A 21,273-nucleotide genomic window follows, 5' to 3' on the forward strand; every position below is an offset into this window, starting at 1 on the left:
ATTCTTTTAATCAAACTATTGTCTCTCATTCATTTGTGTTATTTAAGTTTATATACTGTATGCTTTGGGATTCTCATTGTTAGTTTAAATACGACATTTGATCACTTTTTCATGTGTACATTGAGATTTCACAAAATATTTGGTCATGGAAATTTGGTTTAACGTCCTGGACACCCATTGGTCGACATGTGTGCGACCCCTGGTTGACGCTCTTTGCGTATCGTTCCGATCCAGACGCAGTTCCAGTGACGGGCGGTGGCGGTGAAACCTCCTACTGGCCGTCCCCCTCGGTGCTGACGGCCCGGCTCAGGCGCCTCATCACGGCCTCCCAGCGCTACACCAAGAGCCGGCAGATCCTCCAGATCCACCAAACCCAATCTCCGTCTCAGTCGATCACGACGATGTCCGCCCCGCTCTGTCCGCTGCCGCCCTCGTTCAACGACGCCCTCAACCCCAAGATGGTCGCCAAGATCGAACGGCAACAAAGGTTCGGGAAATAAAACCGCGACTCGGGCGGGTTCTGATTACCGTGGATGGGAAATTGCTAATACAGGGTGTGTTTTTTCTTCTTCTTCTTTTTCTTCTCACTTTCACCACAGGTGGACCAGGCGAGAAGAAGCCGACTTCTACCGCGTGGTCTCGACTTTCGGCGTCGTGTTCGACCCGAACCTCGGCCGGTTCGACTGGACCAAGTTCCGGGCCATGGCCCGGCTGCACAAGAAGACCGACGAGAGCCTGCAGAAATACCTGTGTGCTTTCACCGCCATGTGCCGAAGGGTGTGCCGCCTGCCGCCCAAAGAGGGAGGTCAGAAACCGACTTGCTTATTATCACACAGACACACACAGACACACACACACACAGACACACACACACACACACACAGAGACACACACACACAGACCGAGAGAGAGGCACACACAGAGACACACAGACACACACACACACACAAACACAGACAGAGACGCACACACCCAGAGACAAAAACACACAGAGAGAGATGCACACAGACACGTAGACACACACACGCACACAGAGACACACACACACACACACAGACACACACACACGCACACACAGAGACACACACAAACACAGACAGAGACACACACACCCAGAGACAAAAACACACAGAGAGAGACACACACAAACACAGACAGAGACACACACACCCAGAGACAAAAACACAGAGAGAGAGACACACACACACACAGTCACACGCACACAGAGACACACACACCCAGACACAAACACACAGAGAGAGAGACACACGCACACACAGAGGGACACACACACACACACACACAAAGACAGACACACAGACACACACACACACCCAGAGACAAAAACACACAGAGAGAGACACACGAACACAGACAGAGACACACACACCCAGAGACAAAAACACACAGAGAGAGACACACACGCACACAGTCACACACACACACACAGAGACACACACACCCAGACACAAACACACAGAGAGAGAGACACACACACAGACACACGCAAACAGAGAGAGAGACACACACACACAGAGGGACACACACACACAAAGACAGACACACAGACACACACGCACCCAGAGAGAGACACGCACACACAAAGACACGTAGACACACACACGCACACAGAGACACACACACACGCACACAGACACACACACACGCACACACAGAGACACACACAAACACAGACAGAGACACACACACCCAGAGACAAAAACACACAGAGAGAGACACACACAGTCACACGCACACAGAGACACACACACCCAGACACAAACACACAGAGAGAGAGACACACGCACACACAGAGGGACACACACACACACAAAGACAGCCACACAGACACACACACACACCCAGAGACAAAAACACACATAGAGACACACACACACACAAACACAGACAGAGACACACACACCCAGAGACAAAAACACACAGAGAGAGACACACACGCACACAGTCACACACACACACACAGAGACACACACACCCAGACACAAACACACAGAGAGAGAGACACACACACAGACACACGCAAACAGAGAGACACACACACAGACAGAGAGGGAGACACACACACACACAGGTTATTTGTGAGGAAGTGTAGAAACTCAGACGACTGCGTCTCTGTTGATTTTCTTTGTTTCTTCAGTCGCCCGCCGTAAGTCTGTCCACGGGCTCTGAGCTCCGATCATAACGATCTATTCTGCTCCTGAGTCGCTTCAAACTCTTCAGCAACTCATTATTTAAATGAGCTGCAGACGAGGAGACGTCCGTCTGGCGACAGCTGCTGTCGGTGGAAACGCCTCATTGGGGTTCTTTATGTATGGATGTGTTATTGCGCAATGAGGCGTCTTCAGGACGTCCGTCGCTTCAGGTTTTTGAACTCGTGGCTGTAGATGTTTCCATTTCGGAGAACGCCTTAAAGGAGCCGACTCGGCACGGAAAGAGGCCGAGAAGGTTATTCCCTTCCTTCCTTCCTTGCCTGGCTTCCTTTCCTCCCTTCCTTCATTGCCTCATTTCCTTCCTTGCCTGGCTTCCCTTCCTTTCTTTCTTCCATGCTTCTTTTCCTTCCTTCTTTGCCTCCTTGCCTGGCTTCATTTCCTTCCTTGCCTCCTTCCCTGGCTCCTTTCCTTCCTTCCCTGGCTCATTTCCTTCTTTCCTTCATTGCCTCCTTTCCTTCCTTCCTTTCCTTTCTTCCTTGCCTGGCTTCCTTCCTTCCTTGCCTGACTTCCTTTCCTTCCTTCCATACCTCCTTTCTTCCTTGGCTTCCTTTCCTTGCCTCCTTTTCTGGCTTACTTTCCTTCCTTCTTTGCCTCCTTGCCTGGCTTCATTTCCTTCCTTGCCTCCTTCCCTGGCTCCTTTCCTTCCTTCCTTCCCTGGCTCATTTCCTTCTTTCCTTCATTGCCTCCTTTCCTTCCTTCCTTTCCTTTCTTCCTTGCCTGGCTTCCTTGCCTGACTTCCTTTCCTTCCATACCTCCTTGGCTTCCTTTCCTTGCCTCCTTGCCTGACTTCCTTTCCTTCCTTCCATACCTCCTTTCTTCCTTGGCTTCCTTTCCTTCCTTTCCTTGCCTGGCTTCCTTACTTTCCTTCCTTCCTTGTCTCCCTGCTGGCTTTCTTTCATTTCTTCCATGCCTCCTTTCCTTCCTTCCTTGCATCCTTGTATGGCTTTCCTTCCTTCCTTCCTTCCTTGCCTGTCTGTCGTGCAGCGTTCGTTTCCTCTCTCACGTCTCCTCCTCCTCCTCCAGACTCCGCGGTGGACCCGTCTCTCACCCTCCTGCCCATCACGGAGGAGCGAGCGTCTCGCACGCTGTACCGGGTGGAGTTGCTCCGCCAGGTGAGGGAACAGGTGCTCTGCCACCAGCTGCTCTACGAGCGCCTGCCGCTGTGCCAGGTGAGCTCCGACCTGACGGTGTGGTGGGAGGCCGGCGCCCACGACCGCGACCTGCTGATCGGTGCCGCCAAACACGGCGTCAGCCGCACGGATTACCACATCCTGAGAGACCCTGAACTCGGCTTCATGGCCGCCCAGCGCAACTACAGCCAGACGAAAGCCGCGCTGCATCAGTCCCGCGCCTCCACCCCGCCGCCGCCGCCGCCGCCGCACCCTCAGGGCCCGGCCGCCGGCTCGGTGCCGACGGCCTCGCCTCCGCCCGGCGGGCTCGTACCCAAAGTGGAGCCGGCCTCCGAGTGGGAGGAGGGCCTGGAGAAGCAGGGGGAGAGTTGGAGCCCTCCTCCGCCGCCGGTGACTCCCACGGGGCTGGAGGAGCGGCTGGAGGAGCGGCCGCTGGGCGGCGAAGCCGGCGAGGAGGAGAGGCAGGCGGCGGCGGCGGCGGTGAGAACCAAGCCGCTCACGCCCAACTCCTCCGAGAGGAAACCGAAGAAGGCCAGCAAGAGGAGCCGCAAGGAGGCCAGGCGAGGCTCGGGGTCCGACCCGGGCGGCGGCGGCGGCTCCTCCTCGAGCTCTTCCTCGCGCTCCTCTTCCTCCTCCTCCTCCTCTTCTTCCTCGTCACATTCCGGGTCCAGCTCCTCCTCCTCTTCATCGTCTGGCTCCTCTGGCTCGTCGTCGTCCTCCTCCTCCTCATCTTCTGACGACAGCGGAGGTGAGGGAGAGGAGGGGAAGAAGAAAGGTGAGAACCCGAACTGTTTCTAATGTGTAGGTGACTAAAAACTTAAAGGCATATTTCACGAAATAACCATTTTGATGATGTAGCAGAAAATATACCGACTCTTAAGGGCAATGAACCAAAATATTACGCAATGCACATTTTAACGTCTGCACACTTTCTCTCTCACTTTGGTTTTAATTAATTAAGGGATGTCTATGTGTACAGATTGTAAAGCACTCTGAGACACATTTGTAATTTGTGAAAATGGGCTCTACAAATAAACTGAATTGAATTGAAAATCTCTGACGTGAAGTCAGAAGGACTCCGGGGAGGAAGTGTTCAATGTGTTCCTCTCTCTCTCCTCTCAGTGCCGGCGGCAGCCAGCGTGAAGGGCTTCGACGAGGACAGCGCGGCGTCTCCGATGGCGGCGCAGGACGAAACCCTCGGCGCCCACGCGGCCGAGAACGGCGTCGCCAACAACGCCTCGCATCCGTTCCAGGGGTACATGCTCGCTGCGTCCTACTGGCCGAAGGTAACAACCCGCTGCGGTGGAGATGTATACAGGCCTCGTACGGAACTGATACGTCCAGGCCTGGAGAAGCCCCAACGGTTTTGGGAAAGTCATCGAAATTCAGATGTTCATTTACGCTGATTTTTAAATAATGAATATGCTCCTTCCTTTCCTTCCTTCCTTGCCTGGCTTCTTTTCCTTCCTTGCCTGGCTTTCTTTCTTCCTTCCTTCATTGCCTCCTTATCTGGCTTTCTTTCCTTCCTTCCTTGCCTCCTTGCCTGGCTTCCTTTCTTCAATGCCTCCTTTTCTTCCTTCCTTGCCTCCTTGCCTGGCTTTTGCTTCCTTGCCTCCTTGCCTGGCTTCCTTCCTTCCATGCCTCCATTTCTTCCTTCCTTGCCTCCTTGCCTGGCTTCTTTTCCTTCCTTGCCTCCTTGCCTGGCTTCCTTCTTTTACTTACTTCCTTGCCTCCTTGCCTGGCTTCCTTTCTTCCTTCCATGCCTCCTTACTTTCCTTTCTTGCCTTCTTGCCTGGCTTCCTAACTTTTCTTCCCGCATGGCCTCCTTGCCTGGCTTCTTTTCCTTTCCTTCCTTCCTTCCTTGCCTGGCTTCCTTTCCTTCCTTCCTTTCCTCCTTGCCTGGCTTCCTTCCTTTCCCTCGATCATTGCCTCCTTGCCTGGCTTCCTTTCTTTCCTTGCCTGGCTCCCTTTTACTTACTTCCTTGCCGCCTTGCCTGGCTTCCTTTCTTGCCTTCTTGCCTGGCTTCCTTCCTTTCCTTCCTGCATTGCATCCTTGCCTGGCTTCCTTTCCTTCCTTCCTTCATCCTTGCCTGGCTTCCTTTCCTTCCTTCCTTGCCTCCTTGTGCGGCTTTGCCGAGTGACGCTCTTTCATTACTTCCACATTTTTCGCGCTGCAAGTGAACGCACCGTAACTGAAGAGATAAATTATTTTAATCAAACTATTGGAATTTTCATTGTTAGTTTAAATACGACATTTTTTCACTTTTTCATCTATACACAGAGATAAAAAAAAAAAAGTTTGGTCATGGAAATTTGGTTTCAAGTCCTTGAAACCCCTCGAATGAACCCGCTGAGTGGCTTAATCAAATATTTGGCTCAGAAGTGGAATATTTAATCATTAATTCTAAGTATTTGTAACATATATATTAATAATAATGGAAATCAAACTGTGTGCTGATTGTGCTGTTTTTTTTATTCAGGATCGCGTGATCATCAACCGCCTGGACAGCATCTGCCAGGCGGTGCTGAAGGGCAAGTGGCCCGGAACCCGCCGGGTCTACGAGCCCGGAGGCGCGGTGGCCTCCTTCTACACCACCAAGCTGCTGGACAACGCCAACAGCGGCCTGTGCGAGGACCCCTCTGCCTCGCCACAGGGGTCAAAGGTGACCGAGCATGTTGCAGAAAACAAGGAGTTCTCAGTCAAACTCAACGATGTATGTTGATTTCTCCCTTCCTCCTCCTCCTCCTCCTCCTCGCTCTGCTTCGCCCTAACCGTAGGACGCTACAACTTCCCGCTCAGCATGTTTCTCCTTCCTCCTTTCCTTCGGGTGTGATTAGTGGGTTTTGACTGCCTGGCGGGAGGAGAGATTAATTTAATAGCAGCCTTTCCTCTCTTTTCTTTCCCCACACACACTCGGGTTGAATCGGGCTCCGGGGCTGCCGTGATTACACGAGCACGAATCACTCAGTCGGGAGAAAATAATACGGTTCAGTTTGAAACCTCTCTAGACTGAAGGGGTCTCGCCTATAATCTGATTGAAATGGAGACCTCGGCTCCGGGTGTTTATATAATATGCTCCGAGGCGACATGGCTATTAACTTTGCAGGCCTCTAACTTGCTTCTGTTTATTCCTCGCTCTCGTGTTGCTTTTTTTCGAACGGAATCTTTCCCAAAAATGTTTTTACCATCTTGTTACCTATAAAACATATTTATTTCTCTGTGGCGTGGCTTCTCACGACGGCTCAACCTGTGGATACGTTTGACCCTCCGTGTGTTCATGTGTCCCAATACTACAAACGAGGAAACACCTTGAAAAATGTGCGGTTTATTTTGTCATGACATCTTATAAATAAAATAATACTGGACAATTTAAAAATCAACGTACCAACAAGTACTGCATATCGCATTAGAGACATAAAAGACTATAAATCTCCCAAGATGTCTCCAACACCTTGTTTTTTTCTGTGTGTGCAGCAGGAGGGAAGTCTGAAGTTGACCTTCCAGAAACAAGGTCTACCTCTGAAGAGGCCCCTGGAGGCCGAGGAGGGGCCCCAGGCCCAGCAGCAGTACCTGGCGCGGCTTCACGAGCTGCAGAGCGCCTCGGACACGGGCCTGGCCGACATCACCAAGCCTCAGTGCAGCTTCCAGACGGGTGTGTTCGTATTTTAAATGCACCAAATCCCAGAAGACCTGTGAGATGGTCCTTCCTCTTTGCACCACTAGAGGGCAGCAACGTAGAGTTGTTGTGACTTTCAAGCCTGCCTCGACAGCAGCCATCTTTGATTAGACAAACATATACAGAGTAGAAATGTATCGTGTGACCTTTTTAGAAAATAGCTAACTGTAACTGGAGATTAAAGTCTTTTAAGAAGCTAATTTAACGCACAAAGAGATGTTACTAATGTAAATAACCCCATGGAAGGTTTATTGTTTTGGGTTCATTGCCTGCTTTGTATTTGCCTTCTTGTTTTTTGATGTAGGCCGAGATGATATTGTATAGTTTGAAGAGGTTTTATTCTACTTTCTCTCTTATAGATGAATCAGACTTTTATTTTGAAAAGGTAAAATGGAATCGCAGATTTGTCGTTACGGACGGATGCATTTATACATTTTTTAAAATTGTGATAGTTTAATGGACCCGTCTGAGGCTTCAAAGCTCTTACGCTTGTGATAGTTTACAAGTTTAAGGAATGTATTTTAACCCATAGGGAGAAAATAAAGGAGTAATTTCGATTTATCTCGAGGGATCGTCACGTTGAAGTAGTTTTAGTTCTCTGCTAACGAGGTGTGCTTCCTCCGCAGCGCCTCCAGGTCTCACTGGTCAGATGAGGCTGAACGGAGGACTGGACGGTCAGCCGCTGGTGAAGAGGAGGAGGGGAAGGAGGAAGAACGTGGAGGGGATGGACCTGCTCTTCATGAACAGGAGTAGAGTCCCTTCTGTTCCTGATCAGGTAAGCCGTTAACTTAGGAGCCTGTGTTCCTCCATAAAGTTTATAATATCACATTATGGTGGTGGGACCTGTAGAGTAAAGAGTATAAAACCCGGTGTTGTGCTTCTCCAGGTGCCTCCAGGGTGGGGCGGTATTGGCCAGGTGGGCACGGCCGGGGACTCCGGGCCGGGCTTAAGCCAGAGCTCCAATCAGGTCCCATCCGGGGACACCGACAGCCGGGTCCCCGTCATCAACCTCAAAGACGGCACCAGGCTGGCCGGGGACGACGCCCCCAGGAGGAAAGACCTGGAGCAGTGGCTGACGGAGCACCCTGGCTTTGTGGCCGACACGGGAGCTTTTATCCCCGTGAGTCCATTTATTACTATAGCAGGAAAAGTTCCTTAAATATCTTTATTAATTGAGATGTTAGAGGTAAATCCACATGATCAGAAAACAGGCAAAAAAAAGATACAAAACATGTTTATAGTTGGTTGAAATTAAGATTATCATGGAGTTTGACTGTTTTTTTTCTCCGTGTTTCATGTCCAGGGTGTAAATAAGATGCAAATGCAGTTCCACTTCCAGGACGGGCGTCCCAAGCAGAAGAGGCACCGCTGCAGGAACCCCAACAAGATCGACGTGAACAGTCTGACCGGAGAGGAGCGCGTGCAGATCATCAACAGGAGGAACGCCCGCAAGGTGCGTCGTGTACCTGAACTTATGTGACTAATGGACCAGAATTTAACACGGGGAAAACGGGTTGTTTAGCTCTGTGAATACTTATTATCAGGGTTCTTACGGTCATGGAAAACCATGGAATTTTAATATGGTTATCTCCAGGCCGGGAAAAGTCCTTGAAAAAAAATGAAGTCACAAAAGTTTGGGAAAAGTCCTGGAAATGTGTTGTATCCGCATGTTTGTTTACGCCGAGTTTGTAACAAATAATGTTTTTTAAAAGAAAGACGCTTAAATTACTATTTATTATATTGTATGTATTATAATGTAAAATCTGTCTTTGGTTTCACGTGGTCTCTAAATCTGTCTCTCAATCTGTCTCGCAGGTCGGCGGCGCCTTCGCTCCCCCCCTGAAGGATCTGTGCCGGTTCCTTCAGGAGAACCCGGAGTACGGAGTCCCGCCCGAATGGGCCGACGTGGTCAAACAGTCGGTGAGTCGCAAACCGTTTCCCGGCGTGGAGGTCGTGACCTCGCTCGCGTTCCTGATGCCCCTCCGTGTCGTCTCCAGGGTTACCTCCCGGAGAGCATGTTTGACAGAATCCTGACGGGCCCCATCGTTCCCGAGGAGGTGAGCCGGCGTGGGCGTCGACCTAAGAATCCTCTGGCCAAGGCGGCGGCGGCGGCCGCATCGGCGCCCAACCCGGCGGCGGCGGCGGCGGCGGCCTCCGCGCTCGGCCTGAACCCCCTGCTGGCCAACGGCCTCCTCTCCGGCATGGACCTGAGCAGCCTGCAGGCCTTCCAGCAAAACCTCCAGAGCCTGCAGTCCCTGCAGCTCACCGCGGGCCTGATGGGTTTGCCGTCCGACGCCGGCAACGTGGCGGCGAGCAACTTGGCGGCCATGTTTCCCATGATGCTCTCTGGCATGGCGGGACTCCCGAACCTGCTCGGCATGAGCGGCTTGCTGGGGAAGCAGGAGGGCGCGGGGAGCTCCGAGGAGACGCCGAAGGCAGAGCCGTCTGCCTCCGGAGGCCCCGCCCACTCCTCGGACTCCAAAGGGGAAAGGACCGAGGGGTCGGCCGCGCCTCCTTCCAGCTTCTCCTCCTCCTCCTACGCCGCCGCCCCACAAAGTGCTTCGGCCGCCTCCGGTCACCCGCTGTCTCTTAACCCCTTGATGCTCTCCAGTATGCTTTACCCAGGGATGCTCCTCACTCCAGGCCTTAACAGTGACCCCGCCCTCCCTCCTCCTCCTCCTCCTCCCGCCGCCTCCCAGTCGACGGAGCGGCGAGCGGCAGAGAGGGACGACGAGGCGTTGGAAGACGACGAAGACGACGACGACGACGAAGAGGACTCTGCGGAACAAAAGGAGAACAGTGGTCCCGAGGGGTCGGGCAAAGCGGAGTCGTCTTCATCCGACTCCGGGGGCTCGTCTTCATCGGATGATTCCGACTCGAGTGATTAGGACTGAACACACCCACGAAGATATAATTATAAATTTATTTATGTATCGCCTAGAAATGTATACATATATTCACATATATATGGATTTTCCAGCACTTATGTTACGATTTCTTTACATGTAAATACAAGAACTAACGGAAAAAAAAAATAATGTTGTGTAATAAAGAGAAAACCCCTTACAAAAACAGGAAAAACAACTGAAATATAATTTCGGCGTTCGTTCGCGAAGGAACACGCAGTCGTTTGTTTTGAGGCATTTTGCATGTCAGACTTTAAGTAGATTTCTGAACCCTGTGAACCACGATTATGTACAATTGCAACAAAAAAACGGCATTATTGTAATTGTCAGGATTTAATTTTATTAAAAAAGTGAAACTACATCAACACGCTCATCGAGCTGTACTATTAATATATTTTGATTGTTGTGGGGGTGGCGGGGGGGGTTCCTCTGGTTAGTCGGTACTTTTACAGGTCGGTTTATGCTTTGCAGATCATACGCCGGATATGTCGGCGATAATTTGGGCAGCTGACGAATGTCACGCTGTAGATTCACCTCGCTCGCCTTCAGGCCACGCCCACTTTCTGCATCACCTGAAGCCTCTGATTGGGGGGGCATGAAGGTATTCCTCCTCCAATCAAACACACAAACTTAATGTCAAAATGCATCACAGTTCATTTGTTACGCTGTTATTTATTTTATTTTAAAGGTTACAATTTTCATTTTCACAATAACCTCACCGACGTGTCCACGGTGCACTTTAAGCTCCTCCCAGTTGACCCCTCGACCTTTCACACCTGTCGATTCGGACGACGGCGTCCTCGAGCTGCGGCGGTTAAAAACCTTTTTACTGTGTCCCAACAAACTGACCTTTGACCCCTCTTTGTGGTCCTGACGCGGTTTTTTTGTCGTCTCTGTGTCGAGTAATTCAGGATTATTGACGACGTGGATGTTACCACGCCGACCGCCGGCATATTAAACTGCGTCTTACCTCAGCTGTGCTACAGGAAGTGGCTTCATCGTGCACGCCGTCTTTCCTCTGGACCGCCACCGTGTTTCTTCCACAACGTTCCAGTCTGAATGTGCATTAAGGAGGCGGGGCTTGCACATCTGACCAGTAGAAAGCTTCTACTAAGTGTTTTAGGCCTTCTATACATCTCATTGGTTATTTGGGTTCTGTGTCGCGTGACCACCCGGCTAACAACGTCTTGCACACGGCACAAAATAGTCGGGTTTTGCTTCAGTAAGGGCTAAATATATATTTAAAAATGCATTTTTAGAAAACCATTGTGTGTTGCTGGGAGTCGGCAGCGGGGTTTAGTGCGTTTCACTCCGTGTCGACTCTGTTGTGCAGATGAATGGAGCTTCAGGATAAATGTAGAAGTGACCTCATCCTGTGCCTCACAAACGGAGCGCTCCGATTGGTTGCTTCTGCTCGTCGTCTCTGCACACCCAGGATACTCGTAAACACTGGAAGGACCTTTTTGTAACTTCCTCTCACTACAGCAGAGCTTTGCTTGAGGACTGCTGGTCCTCAGACGACTGTTATATACATATAGACTGTTATATACATATATAGCGTTTCATAAATGTATCTGTGGATCCCCGCTGAGTTAACTCGGCCCATTTAGTCCTGAAGTCGTTCTGTAGCATTGAGAACCGTGAGCAGCCTCAGTCTAGAGTTCTAATGTTGCTTTCAAGTGATTCCCTGTTTGCCTGTTTATATTTAGACTGCATCGGTTTTGCTTGCAATAATATCACATTTCTTTATATATATATTTATACATTTATATTTGTATATATACATTTATATTTGTGTATATTTATATATATATATACACAAATATAAAATGTATATATATATTTATATATACAAATATAAAATTGATATAGATAAATATATATATTTATATATATATATATACAAATATAAAATGTATATATATATATACAAATATAAAATTTATATATATACATTTATATATATATATAAAATTGATATATATACATTTATATTTATAGATATATATATAAAATTGATATATATACATTTATATTTATAGATATATATAAAATTTATATATATATATACAAATATAAAATTTATATATATACATTTATATATATATACAAATATAAAATTTATATTTATACATTTATATTTATATATATACAAATATAAAATTTATATATATAAATGTATATATATATATACAAATATAAAATTGATATATATAAATTTGTGTATATATATATATACAAATATAAAATGTGTATATATATATATATATATAAATATCTCACTACTAACGGTACAAGTATTTTTCTATGTCTGAGCAAAGAACTTAAAACATGCCATCACTGTCATTTTGTAAATGCCCCTCTGCTGACGGTTAGCTCGTAGTGCCCTTATGCAAACACCGCCACATTGAGACTGCTGAGGGGGATCGAACCAACGACTTTGTCGGGGGTTTGATGCCCGCGCTGTGGAGTGGCTCTTTCCTGCTTCTATTTCAGCTCCTCTTGTAGGTTCTTGGTAGTCCTGCACCTGGGGGGCGCGTTGAATCTGCATTAAACACGAGTCCACGTTGACAATATGCAAGAGGAATGAACACACACACACACACACACACACACACACACACACACACACACACACACCACTGCTGTACAGGGAGAGTTCTGGTTGTTTTCTTTTTCTTTCCGTGTTTTCACCTGTGATCACTGAGATGACGAACACGGCATCACTGGTTTTGTGTTTTGATTTTAAGCTTGATAATATCTTAATATCCCGGTCGCTTGTTTTTTCTTTTCTATTTTCTTGTAATATTTGAAGTTGTGTGTCTGTGTCGTCCAAAATAATAATTTATGTAGTGCGGCGGAAAAAATGCGTCTTAAAAAAAAAGTAATTTGTAATTTATTGGATTACTTTCTATGAAGTTCTATAGAGGAAATTTGAGGTTTAATTATTTTTTATTAAACATATTCTTCTTACTATCACTTGAGTGCCTTTTGCCTGTTGTGTGAGGCCTCTACAAACCGAGGAAGGAGGAGGAAGAGGAGTGGTGGCATTGCTTTGTGATTACATTCCTGTATTTTACTTGTTTTGCTGTATCTGAATTCTTGTGATTCTTCCTGACCGAGCTTAAACGAAAGCTTCATACCCGCTTCAAGCTCAGGTAAAAAATGGTGTTTAGTATCACAGGGTTCGTACGGTCATGGAAAACCTGGAAAAGTCATGGCATTTTAAAATGGTCATTTCCAGGTGTGGAAAAGTCATGGAAAAAACTTAAATCATAAAAGTCATGGAAATTTGTTATAATTACGTGTTCATTTACACCGAGTTTGATATAGTTAATGTTTTTTTAAAGAAAGACGCTCAAAATATAAGCCGGCGTACGCTCTCAATACGCACAATGTTCTGAATTGTTCATGTTAATACCGAGATTTCAGTTTGGTCATGGAAATTTGGTTTAAAGTCATGGAATTTTTTTTAATGGTCATTTCCAGGCCTGGAAAAGTCATGGAAAAAACTTATTTCATAAAAGTTTTGAAAAAGTCATGGAAATTTGTTATAATCACATGTTTATTTGAGTTTGAAATAATTAATATGTTTTTTAAAGAAAGACGCTGAAAATGTAAGCCGCCGTACGCTTTCAATACGCAACATTTTCTAAATTTTTCATGTTTACACCGAGATTTCAGTTTTGTCATGGAAATTTGGTTTAAAGTCATGAAATTTTAAAATGGTCATTTCCAGGCCTGGAAAAGTCATGGAAAAAACTTAAATCATAAAAGTTTGGGAAAAATTTTGAAAATTTGGAATAATCAAGTGTTCATTTACGCCGAGTTTGAAATAATTAATGTTTTTTAAAGAAAGACGCTCAAAATGTAAGCCGGCGTACGATCTCAATACGCTACATTTTCTAAATTGTTCAAAATTGGTCATGGAAATTTGGTTTAAAGTCCTGTAATTCCATTGGTAAGAACCCTGGTGTTATTTCATTTGCTAACTTGGTTGTCTCCGATTGTTTTGGACGCTCTGATTGTTTATCGTTGACGTTTTTTCCTGCTGTGTGATTATAGAGCGCAGACATTAGCTGTGTTTTTAAAAAAAGAAAAGAGAAAAGGATATTATGGTTAACTAGTTTGGAGAAACCCGATAGCGCTCTAAGTATTTGTTTGTAGCTTTCCTATCTTCGGCGTATAAAGACTCGTAAAAAAGTCCATTTGACTTTAACTTGAATAACTTTAACTTTAATCAAAGGACTCGTGTCCCGCTGCCTGTATAGAAGCACCTGCTACCTGGAAGGGATCCGAGCATTTAAACCTACGAAGGCCACAATAGTGTATTCGTGCTAAATGTAACCTTTGACCTTTTGAGATGTCGGGTCAAATGAATCAAATGAATACCAAAAGCAGCTTCCGCGTACCAGTGTTATTGGATTGTAACTTTATTTCATGCTGGTTGGTCCAACATGCTCAAGAGCTGGTAATCTGTTGCATTGGTTCCCAAGTCCAGAGGTCACCGAGGGGTCACGAGACGGGTCACATGGCAGCAAATAAGTAAATAGAACCAATTCATCTTCAATCCATCACCGAGGTGTGGTGTACCGCCATCTAGTGGTAGGAAGGTGCTCACTCAAGAAATGCAAATCTTTTACTTCATGATCTCGGCCAAATTCTTGAGTTGGACATCGTTAAGTCCGAAGACGCCCCCCCCCCATGGTCACCGGTCCTACAGAGGCCACGACCTTTGACACGGAAGTCGTCCGGGCCACATCGGAGACGTCTCTGACTACAAACAGACAAACACACCTGGTCAGATTGTCTTCCATGTTGCTCTTTTCATTCTGCAGATTAAAAAAGAAATCATCTCTTACTTTTTCTGTGGCATGTTGGTTCACAGGAGCGTCCCCCGGCAGGTGTGCACACGGCCGTGCTGCAGTGGATGAACACCTGCACACAGGAAACCAGGTGAGCGGAGCGACGCACACATGTTCATCGTCGATGGATTAGATGATCACCTGTTCCCTCGAGGGTTGAGATGACGCTCGGTCAACAAAGGTAAACATTTTGAAAAGGAAACGTCTGTAGTGACCGGGGAGGTCCAGACCGGAGGAGGGGCCGACCGGAACCAGAGAGGACAGGTAGTTATCGTTGCTGCATGGACACCTGGATGAAGAGAAACCGGCATGAAGACGACTGGATTCAAATTAAAAGAGGAAATCTGTGTTTTTATAGCATTCATTGCTCTATCACTTCTCCTCACGAGCAGGACAGTGTTGTTGTTGTGTATTTTATTCAGTCAATCATTGCAATTCTATATAATATAGAACACTGAAAGACTGAAAAGGTATAGGTAGAAGCAATATCTTTTAATTTAGGATATTCCTATCCTAAATTATTTCCAAATAAATCAGATAATTAATATAAAATAAAAAAAGAATAAAAGAAATTATATATATATTGTCACGGCGCTATTAGAGTGGACCCAAAAGCACGACTCAGACAGGAGTAACAAAGAATACTGTCTTTGGTTGGAAACAGGCTGGGTCAAAACCGGGAGATCAGTCCAAGAAGCAAACAAGTCCAAAAAGGGGCGGGGCAGAGAATCAGAGGTCAGGGCGGGCAGGGTCAGGAATATACTCTAATAACACTGGAGAACTTGGCACGAAAACACAAGACAATCTGGCAGAGAACAAGTGGAAGTGAGGGAGCTAAATAGTGAGGGACTAATGAGGGGATGGGCTGCAGGTGAGAAGGGTGTGAGGACCAGGTGAAGGGAATGAGGGACTAACGAGGGGAGGGGCTGCAGGTGAGAAGGGCGTGAGGACCAGGTGAAGGGAATGAGGGACTAACGAGGTGATCAGAGGCAGGTGAGGAGGGCGTGAGGACCAGGTGAAGGGAATGAGGGACTAACGAGGTGATCAGAGGCAGGTGAGCAGGGCGTGAGGACCAGGTGAAGGGAATGAGGGACTAACGAGGTGACCAGAGGCAGGTGAGGAGGGCGTGAGGACCAGGTGAAGGGAATGAGGGACTAACGAGGGGAGGGGCTGCAGGTGAGAAGGGCGTGAGGACCAGGTGAAGGGAATGAGGGACTAACGAGGTGATCAGAGGCAGGTGAGAAGGGCGTGAGGACCAGGTGAAGGTAATGAGGGACTAACGAGGTGACCAGAGGCAGGTGAGGAGGGCGTGAGGACCAGGTGAAGGGAATGAGGGACTAACGAGGGGAGGGGCTGCAGGTGAGAAGGGCGTGAGGACCAGGTGAAGGGAATGAGGGACTAACGAGGTGATCAGAGGCAGGTGAGAAGGGCGTGAGGACCAGGTGAAGGGAATGAGGGACTAACGAGGTGATCAGAGGCAGGTGAGGAGGGCATGAGGACCAGGTGAAGGGAATGAGGGACTAACGAGGTGATCAGAGGCAGGTGAGCAGGGCGTGAGGACCAGGTGAAGGGAATGAGGGACTAACGAGGTGACCAGAGGCAGGTGAGGAGGGCGTGAGGACCAGGTGAAGGGAATGAGGGACTAACGAGGTGATCAGAGGCAGGTGCGAAGGGCGTGAGGACCAGGTGAAGGGAATGAGGGACTAACGAGGTGATCAGAGGCAGGTGAGAAGGGCGTGAGGACCAGGTGAAGGGAATGAGGGACTAACGAGGTGATCAGAGGCAGGTGAGAAGGGCGTGAGGACCAGGTGAAGGGAATGAGGACCTTGACTAACGGTGACCAGAGGCAGGTGAGGACCAGGTGAAGGGAATGAGGGACTAACGAGGTGACCAGAGGCAGGTGAGGACCAGGTGAAGGGAATGAGGGACTAACGAGGTGACCAGAGGCAGGTGAGAAGGGCGTGAGGACCAGGTGAAGGGAATGAGGGACTAACGAGGTGACCAGAGGCAGGTGAGGACCAGGTGAAGGGAATGAGGGACTAACGAGGTGACCAGAGGCAGGTGAGGACCAGGTGAAGGGAATGAGGGACTAACGAGGTGACCAGAGGCAGGTGAGAAGGGCGTGAGGACCAGGTGAAGGGAATGAGGGACTAACGAGGTGATCAGAGGCAGGTGAGAAGGGCGTGAGGACCAGGTGAAGGGAATGAGGGACTAACGAGGTGATCAGAGGCAGGTGAGAAGGGCGTGAGGACCAGGTGAAGGGAATGAGGGACTAACGAGGTGACCAGAGGCAGGTGAGAAGGGCGTGAGGACCAGGTGAAGGGAATGAGGGACTAACGAGGTGACCAGAGGCAGGTGAGAAGGGCGTGAGGACCAGGTGAAGGGAATGAGGGACTAACGAGGTGATCAGAGGCAGGTGAGGAGGTCGTGAGGACCAGGTGAAGGGAATGAGGGACTAACGAGGTGATCAGAGGCAGGTGAGAAGGGCGTGAGGACCAGGTGAAGGGAATGAGGGACTAACGAGGTGATCAGAGGCAGGTGAGCAGGGCGTGAGGACCAGGTGAAGGGAATGAGGGACTAACGAGGTGATCAGAGGCAGGTGAGGAGGGCGTGAGGACCAGGTGAAGGGAATGAGGGACTAACGAGGGAGTGATCAGAGGCAGGTGAGAAGGGTGTGAGGACCAGGTGAAGGGAATGAGGGACTAACGAGGTGACCAGAGGCAGGTGAGGGGAGTTGGACTGACGAGATGGTGTGACAGGATGAAAACAACTATGACAAAAAGGAAGGCGTGGAGCTAAACTGTTACATATATATATTATTTTAAAATTTAAGATAATTAATTAATTATATTAATTTAAGATAATTAATATAAAATAAAGAAAGAGTAACGAAAATAGAAACATATATTTTGGATTTTTTCTTTTTTTAAATATACAAAAAGAATAAAGAAAATAAATGTTAAAAAAATATATATATATAATTTTTCTTTTCTTTATTTTATATTAATATGATTTATTTGATAATAATTTATATACATATATTTACATCCATATATATATACATATATCCACATACATCTTCCATATACATACATTTCAATCACACTTATAACCCTCAACATTTGTTTTTATAAATAATCCTTTTGAAAACCAAAAATGAGTCGACCATTCTCACATCCGTTTTAACGTCGTTCCATAATTCGACTCCTACAATGGAAATAAATCTTTGAATCCCTTTTTTTAAAGCTTTTTCTACAGTAAACTTACAAACATCTCAAATCATATTCACATGTATTGAAAACAACCTTTTAACCGTGAGTCAAATCGTGTTTTAGTTGTTACCCGTCTGTCAGGATGTCCCACTGGGGCATGGCGTGAGGGTTGGGGCTCGTGGTCGCCCAGCAGCGCCCAAGGGTCAGGACGAGGTCGGGATCCGTCTTCTCGAGGAGTCGAACCTCCACGTACACGGGGTCCCTCAGGACTTTGCTCACGGGGTAGTCGGCGTCAGCGTAGTACGAAGCGTAGGCCACATCCTCTGTGGGAGCAGGGACCGGTTAGCACCGCAGCCGTCCACGAACACAGCCGCCGGGCCGGCGCCCACTCACCTTCGTTACAACCCTTTGAAACGCAGCGCCCGTTACCCAGCCTCAGCTCTACTCTGATGGGTCCCACGGCAGCAGCCGGGAGAACAATATCTATCAACGGCAGAACTTCTCCAACCACGGTTTGAACAGCGGCGCCGATGTACCGACACCGGAAGAGCAATCTGAAAAGAGAAAACGGGGATTATTGGTCAGATCTGTTATTTAGAAAATACAAAATGTCTTTTAACCCTTGTGTTGCCTTACGGTCATTTTGACCCGAATCAATATTACACCCTTCCCCCGCCTTTGGGTCATTTTGACCCGATTCAATGTTTCACCCTCCTGTTACCTTTATATTTACTAACATATTTTACCCTTTGGGTTCAATTTGACGCCAGCAATTAAAACCTCCAGAAAATTACTAGAATTAATATTGTTTTCCAAGTTTAAGTGTGAGGCACTTTATGTTTTTTGTTGACTACCGAAAGAACACCGACATTAAACATTGAATGGGGTCAAATTAATCCTAAGGCGGGGGGAGGGTGTAATATTGATTCGGGTCAAAATGACCCTAAGGCAACACAAGGGTTAAGAAAAGGCATCACCTACTCAAAGGGACTGTCTCTGGTAACGACTCCATAACGCCCGGTTTCCACTTCATCGGAGGAGACCATTCTGTTCTCATAGATTATAACACCAGGCTCCTCCTGCAAGGAAAAAGTCAAATGGGGTAAGAATGTAACTTTTTTTAACCCTCCTGTTACCTTCAAATTTAATAACATCTTTTACCCTTTTTTACCACAGCAATTAAAACCTCCAGAAAATGATTAGAATTAATATTGTTTCCCAAGTTTAAGTGTGAGGTACTTTTTGTTTGTTTGTTGACGACATAAATATCCCTTTAAATAAATAATAAAGTCGATATTTACCTTCGCATTGAAAATGCGGAAGGTTATGTTTTGATCGCCATTTATTTATTTGTATGTATGCGTGCGTGTTATTCGCATAAGTCAAAAAGTATTAAACCGAATCGCATGAAATTTGGTGGGATGATTGGTCATTATCCGGGGACTATTTGATTCGATTTTGGGATCGATCGGGTCAAAGGTCAAGGTCAAGGTCATGAAAATGTCAAAATCTTCTTTTTATCTTAGCACGGTCAATTTTTATCCAATTGGCATGCAACTAATGCCCAAATGTGGCTGCGGCGAAGGTATGCGCTCTACCGAGTGCCCGTTCTAGTTCTTATATGTTTTACACAGTGAAAAACAGCCTGGGGTCAAATTTAACCCAAAGAACACCGATGCGTACAAGTTGTGTTCAGGACAGTGAAAACATATCATGTGAATGTTATGTTTTCCCAATAAATTAGGAAAAGTCATGAAATATGAAGCAAAAAAAATTGTCAATCATATTTTTAGAGACGTTAAACATTGAATGGGGTCAAATTGACCCCAAAGGTAACGGGAGGGTTAAAACTGGTGGCAAAGTTGAGAAACTCGAGGTCTCACCGAAACAACGGTGCCACATGAGGTGACGGCAAAGTTATAGATGGCGAAGCCTGAATTGGAGTCGACGTGCGTGCAGCCCGGAGCTTTGCTCAGCAGGGAGACCGACTCGAGGTCGATGTTGGGCAGAGTGGCGTCTCTCGCCACCACGACGATGAAGCGGCCGTCTTTGGTGCACTGGACGGTCACTGGTGGCACAAACACGAGCATCGGCGGGTTAAAGACGGAGGACGCCTGTTCTGCGTCCTCCGTCGCGCGACATTCTTTTCCAAACTCACCCGACTTTCCGTAATAGCACCGCCGTCCGTCGGAGCAGCAGCCCATGGCGACGCAGAGGTCGGCCGAGATGTCGGGAGGTCCGCACGGGATCCTCGTGTTTTGTGCCACATCGCAACTCGGGGCCGGAGGATTGTTTGGCAGAATGGATCCGATTGGCGTCTGTGAGTTTGTCGGGTTATGGTCGGCGGCGCGGTCGCCCCGGTGACCGCGGTGGTCGCGGTCGCCCCGGTGACGGCGGTGGTCCCGGTCGCCCCGGTGACGGCGGTGGTCCCGGTTGTCGCGGTTGCCCCGGTGACCGCGGTGGTCGCGGTCGCCCCGGTGTCTGCCGTGGTTGCCGTGGCCCCAGTGTCCGCCGTGGCCATGGTTTCCGCCGTGTTCGCCGTGGCTTCTGTGGCCGCTGTAGAAGACGGGGCCGTAGGAGGTGTAGAGGACGGGGCCGTAGGGGGTGTTGAAGACGGGGCCGTAGGGGGTGAAGAAGGCGGGGCCGCCTCCGTGAACGATGCCTTCGTGGCCGCCGGGGAACAGAGGATGGTTGAGAACATCGTAGGCACTGGAGCCAAAGGCGCTGCCGCCGGCACCACCAGCGCCCCCGCCGCCGCCAGCGCCACCGCCGCCGGGTAACAGAGGTCGGTTGAGGACATCGTAGGCACTGGCGCCAAAGACGCTGCCGCCGTCGCCACCGGCGCCACCAGTGCCACCACCGCCCCCGCTGCCGCCGGCGCCACCGCCCCCGCCGGCACCACCGCCGCCGGGTAACAGAGGACGGTTGAGGACATTGTAGGCACTGGCGCCAAAGGCACTGGCGCCAAAGGCGCTGCCGCCGGCGCCACCAGCGCCCCCGCTGCCGCCACCGTCCCCGCCTCCTCCAGCACCGCCGCCGCCGCCCCCGCCACCACCATCGCTGCCGTCTTGGCCATCGCTGCCATCTTGGCCGTCGGTGCCACCGCTGCCGCCGCTGCCGCTGCCACCGCTGCCACCGCCGTCGCGGCCATCAGTCCTAGCTAAGCATGCTAGCAGTGCTAGTGCCACCAAAGAGGTGACGCCCCGGTGCCTCGCCATGTTTCAACAGCAGTTTGACCTGCACGGCATCAAC

The 21,273-nt window shown here is 48.5% G+C and overlaps 2 protein-coding genes across 5 annotated transcripts in view; one reads left to right on the forward strand and one right to left on the reverse strand.

Moving 5' to 3' along the window:
- chd9 (chromodomain helicase DNA binding protein 9) overlaps positions 1–10,305 on the forward strand; it is an 88,738-nt gene extending 78,433 nt beyond the window's left edge. For 3 of the 4 annotated variants that reach the window (XM_056411977.1, XM_056411980.1, XM_056411979.1), the window contains 11 exons: positions 235–487; positions 600–805; positions 3,255–4,136; positions 4,484–4,647; positions 5,842–6,075; positions 6,837–7,014; positions 7,665–7,813; positions 7,925–8,158; positions 8,342–8,491; positions 8,854–8,958; positions 9,036–10,305. In XM_056411977.1, the coding sequence (XP_056267952.1) occupies positions 235–487; positions 600–805; positions 3,255–4,136; positions 4,484–4,647; positions 5,842–6,075; positions 6,837–7,014; positions 7,665–7,813; positions 7,925–8,158; positions 8,342–8,491; positions 8,854–8,958; positions 9,036–9,926 (3,446 nt within the window). In that variant the 3' untranslated portion in view covers positions 9,927–10,305. The remainder of the gene's footprint in view (positions 1–234; positions 488–599; positions 806–3,254; positions 4,137–4,483; positions 4,648–5,841; positions 6,076–6,836; positions 7,015–7,664; positions 7,814–7,924; positions 8,159–8,341; positions 8,492–8,853; positions 8,959–9,035) is intronic. The other variant, XM_056411978.1, reaches the window with a different exon arrangement.
- A 4,054-nt stretch (positions 10,306–14,359) lies between these two features.
- Positions 14,360–21,273, reverse strand: LOC130192200 (zona pellucida sperm-binding protein 4-like). Its single transcript, XM_056411982.1, has 8 exons — positions 20,180–21,273; positions 19,905–20,089; positions 19,003–19,100; positions 18,415–18,575; positions 18,152–18,344; positions 14,951–15,098; positions 14,807–14,882; positions 14,360–14,721 (listed from the first exon to the last, which is right to left on the reverse strand). Exons 1-8 carry the CDS (start codon positions 21,237–21,239, stop codon positions 14,624–14,626), a joined length of 2,019 nt encoding a protein of 672 aa, XP_056267957.1. The 5' UTR covers positions 21,240–21,273; the 3' UTR covers positions 14,360–14,623.

Source organism: Pseudoliparis swirei, chromosome 4, assembly GCF_029220125.1.
Source record: "Pseudoliparis swirei isolate HS2019 ecotype Mariana Trench chromosome 4, NWPU_hadal_v1, whole genome shotgun sequence".
In the NCBI taxonomy this organism is placed as follows: domain Eukaryota; kingdom Metazoa; phylum Chordata; class Actinopteri; order Perciformes; family Liparidae; genus Pseudoliparis; species Pseudoliparis swirei.

What these genes read in the sequence shown, in the direction of transcription:
- LOC130192200 (XM_056411982.1), bottom strand. Translation starts at nt 21,239, where the DNA reads ATGGCGAGGCACCGGGGCGTCACCTCTTTGGTGGCACTAGCACTGCTA. An exon ending in GTGCTATTACGGAAAGTCGG is followed by an intron (nt 20,090 to 20,179) that starts GTGAGTTTGGAA and finishes TTGTGCCACCAG; the next exon opens with TGACCGTCCAGTGCACCAAA. An exon ending in TTCAAAGGGTTGTAACGAAG is followed by an intron (nt 18,345 to 18,414) that starts GTGAGTGGGCGC and finishes CTGCTCCCACAG; the next exon opens with AGGATGTGGCCTACGCTTCG.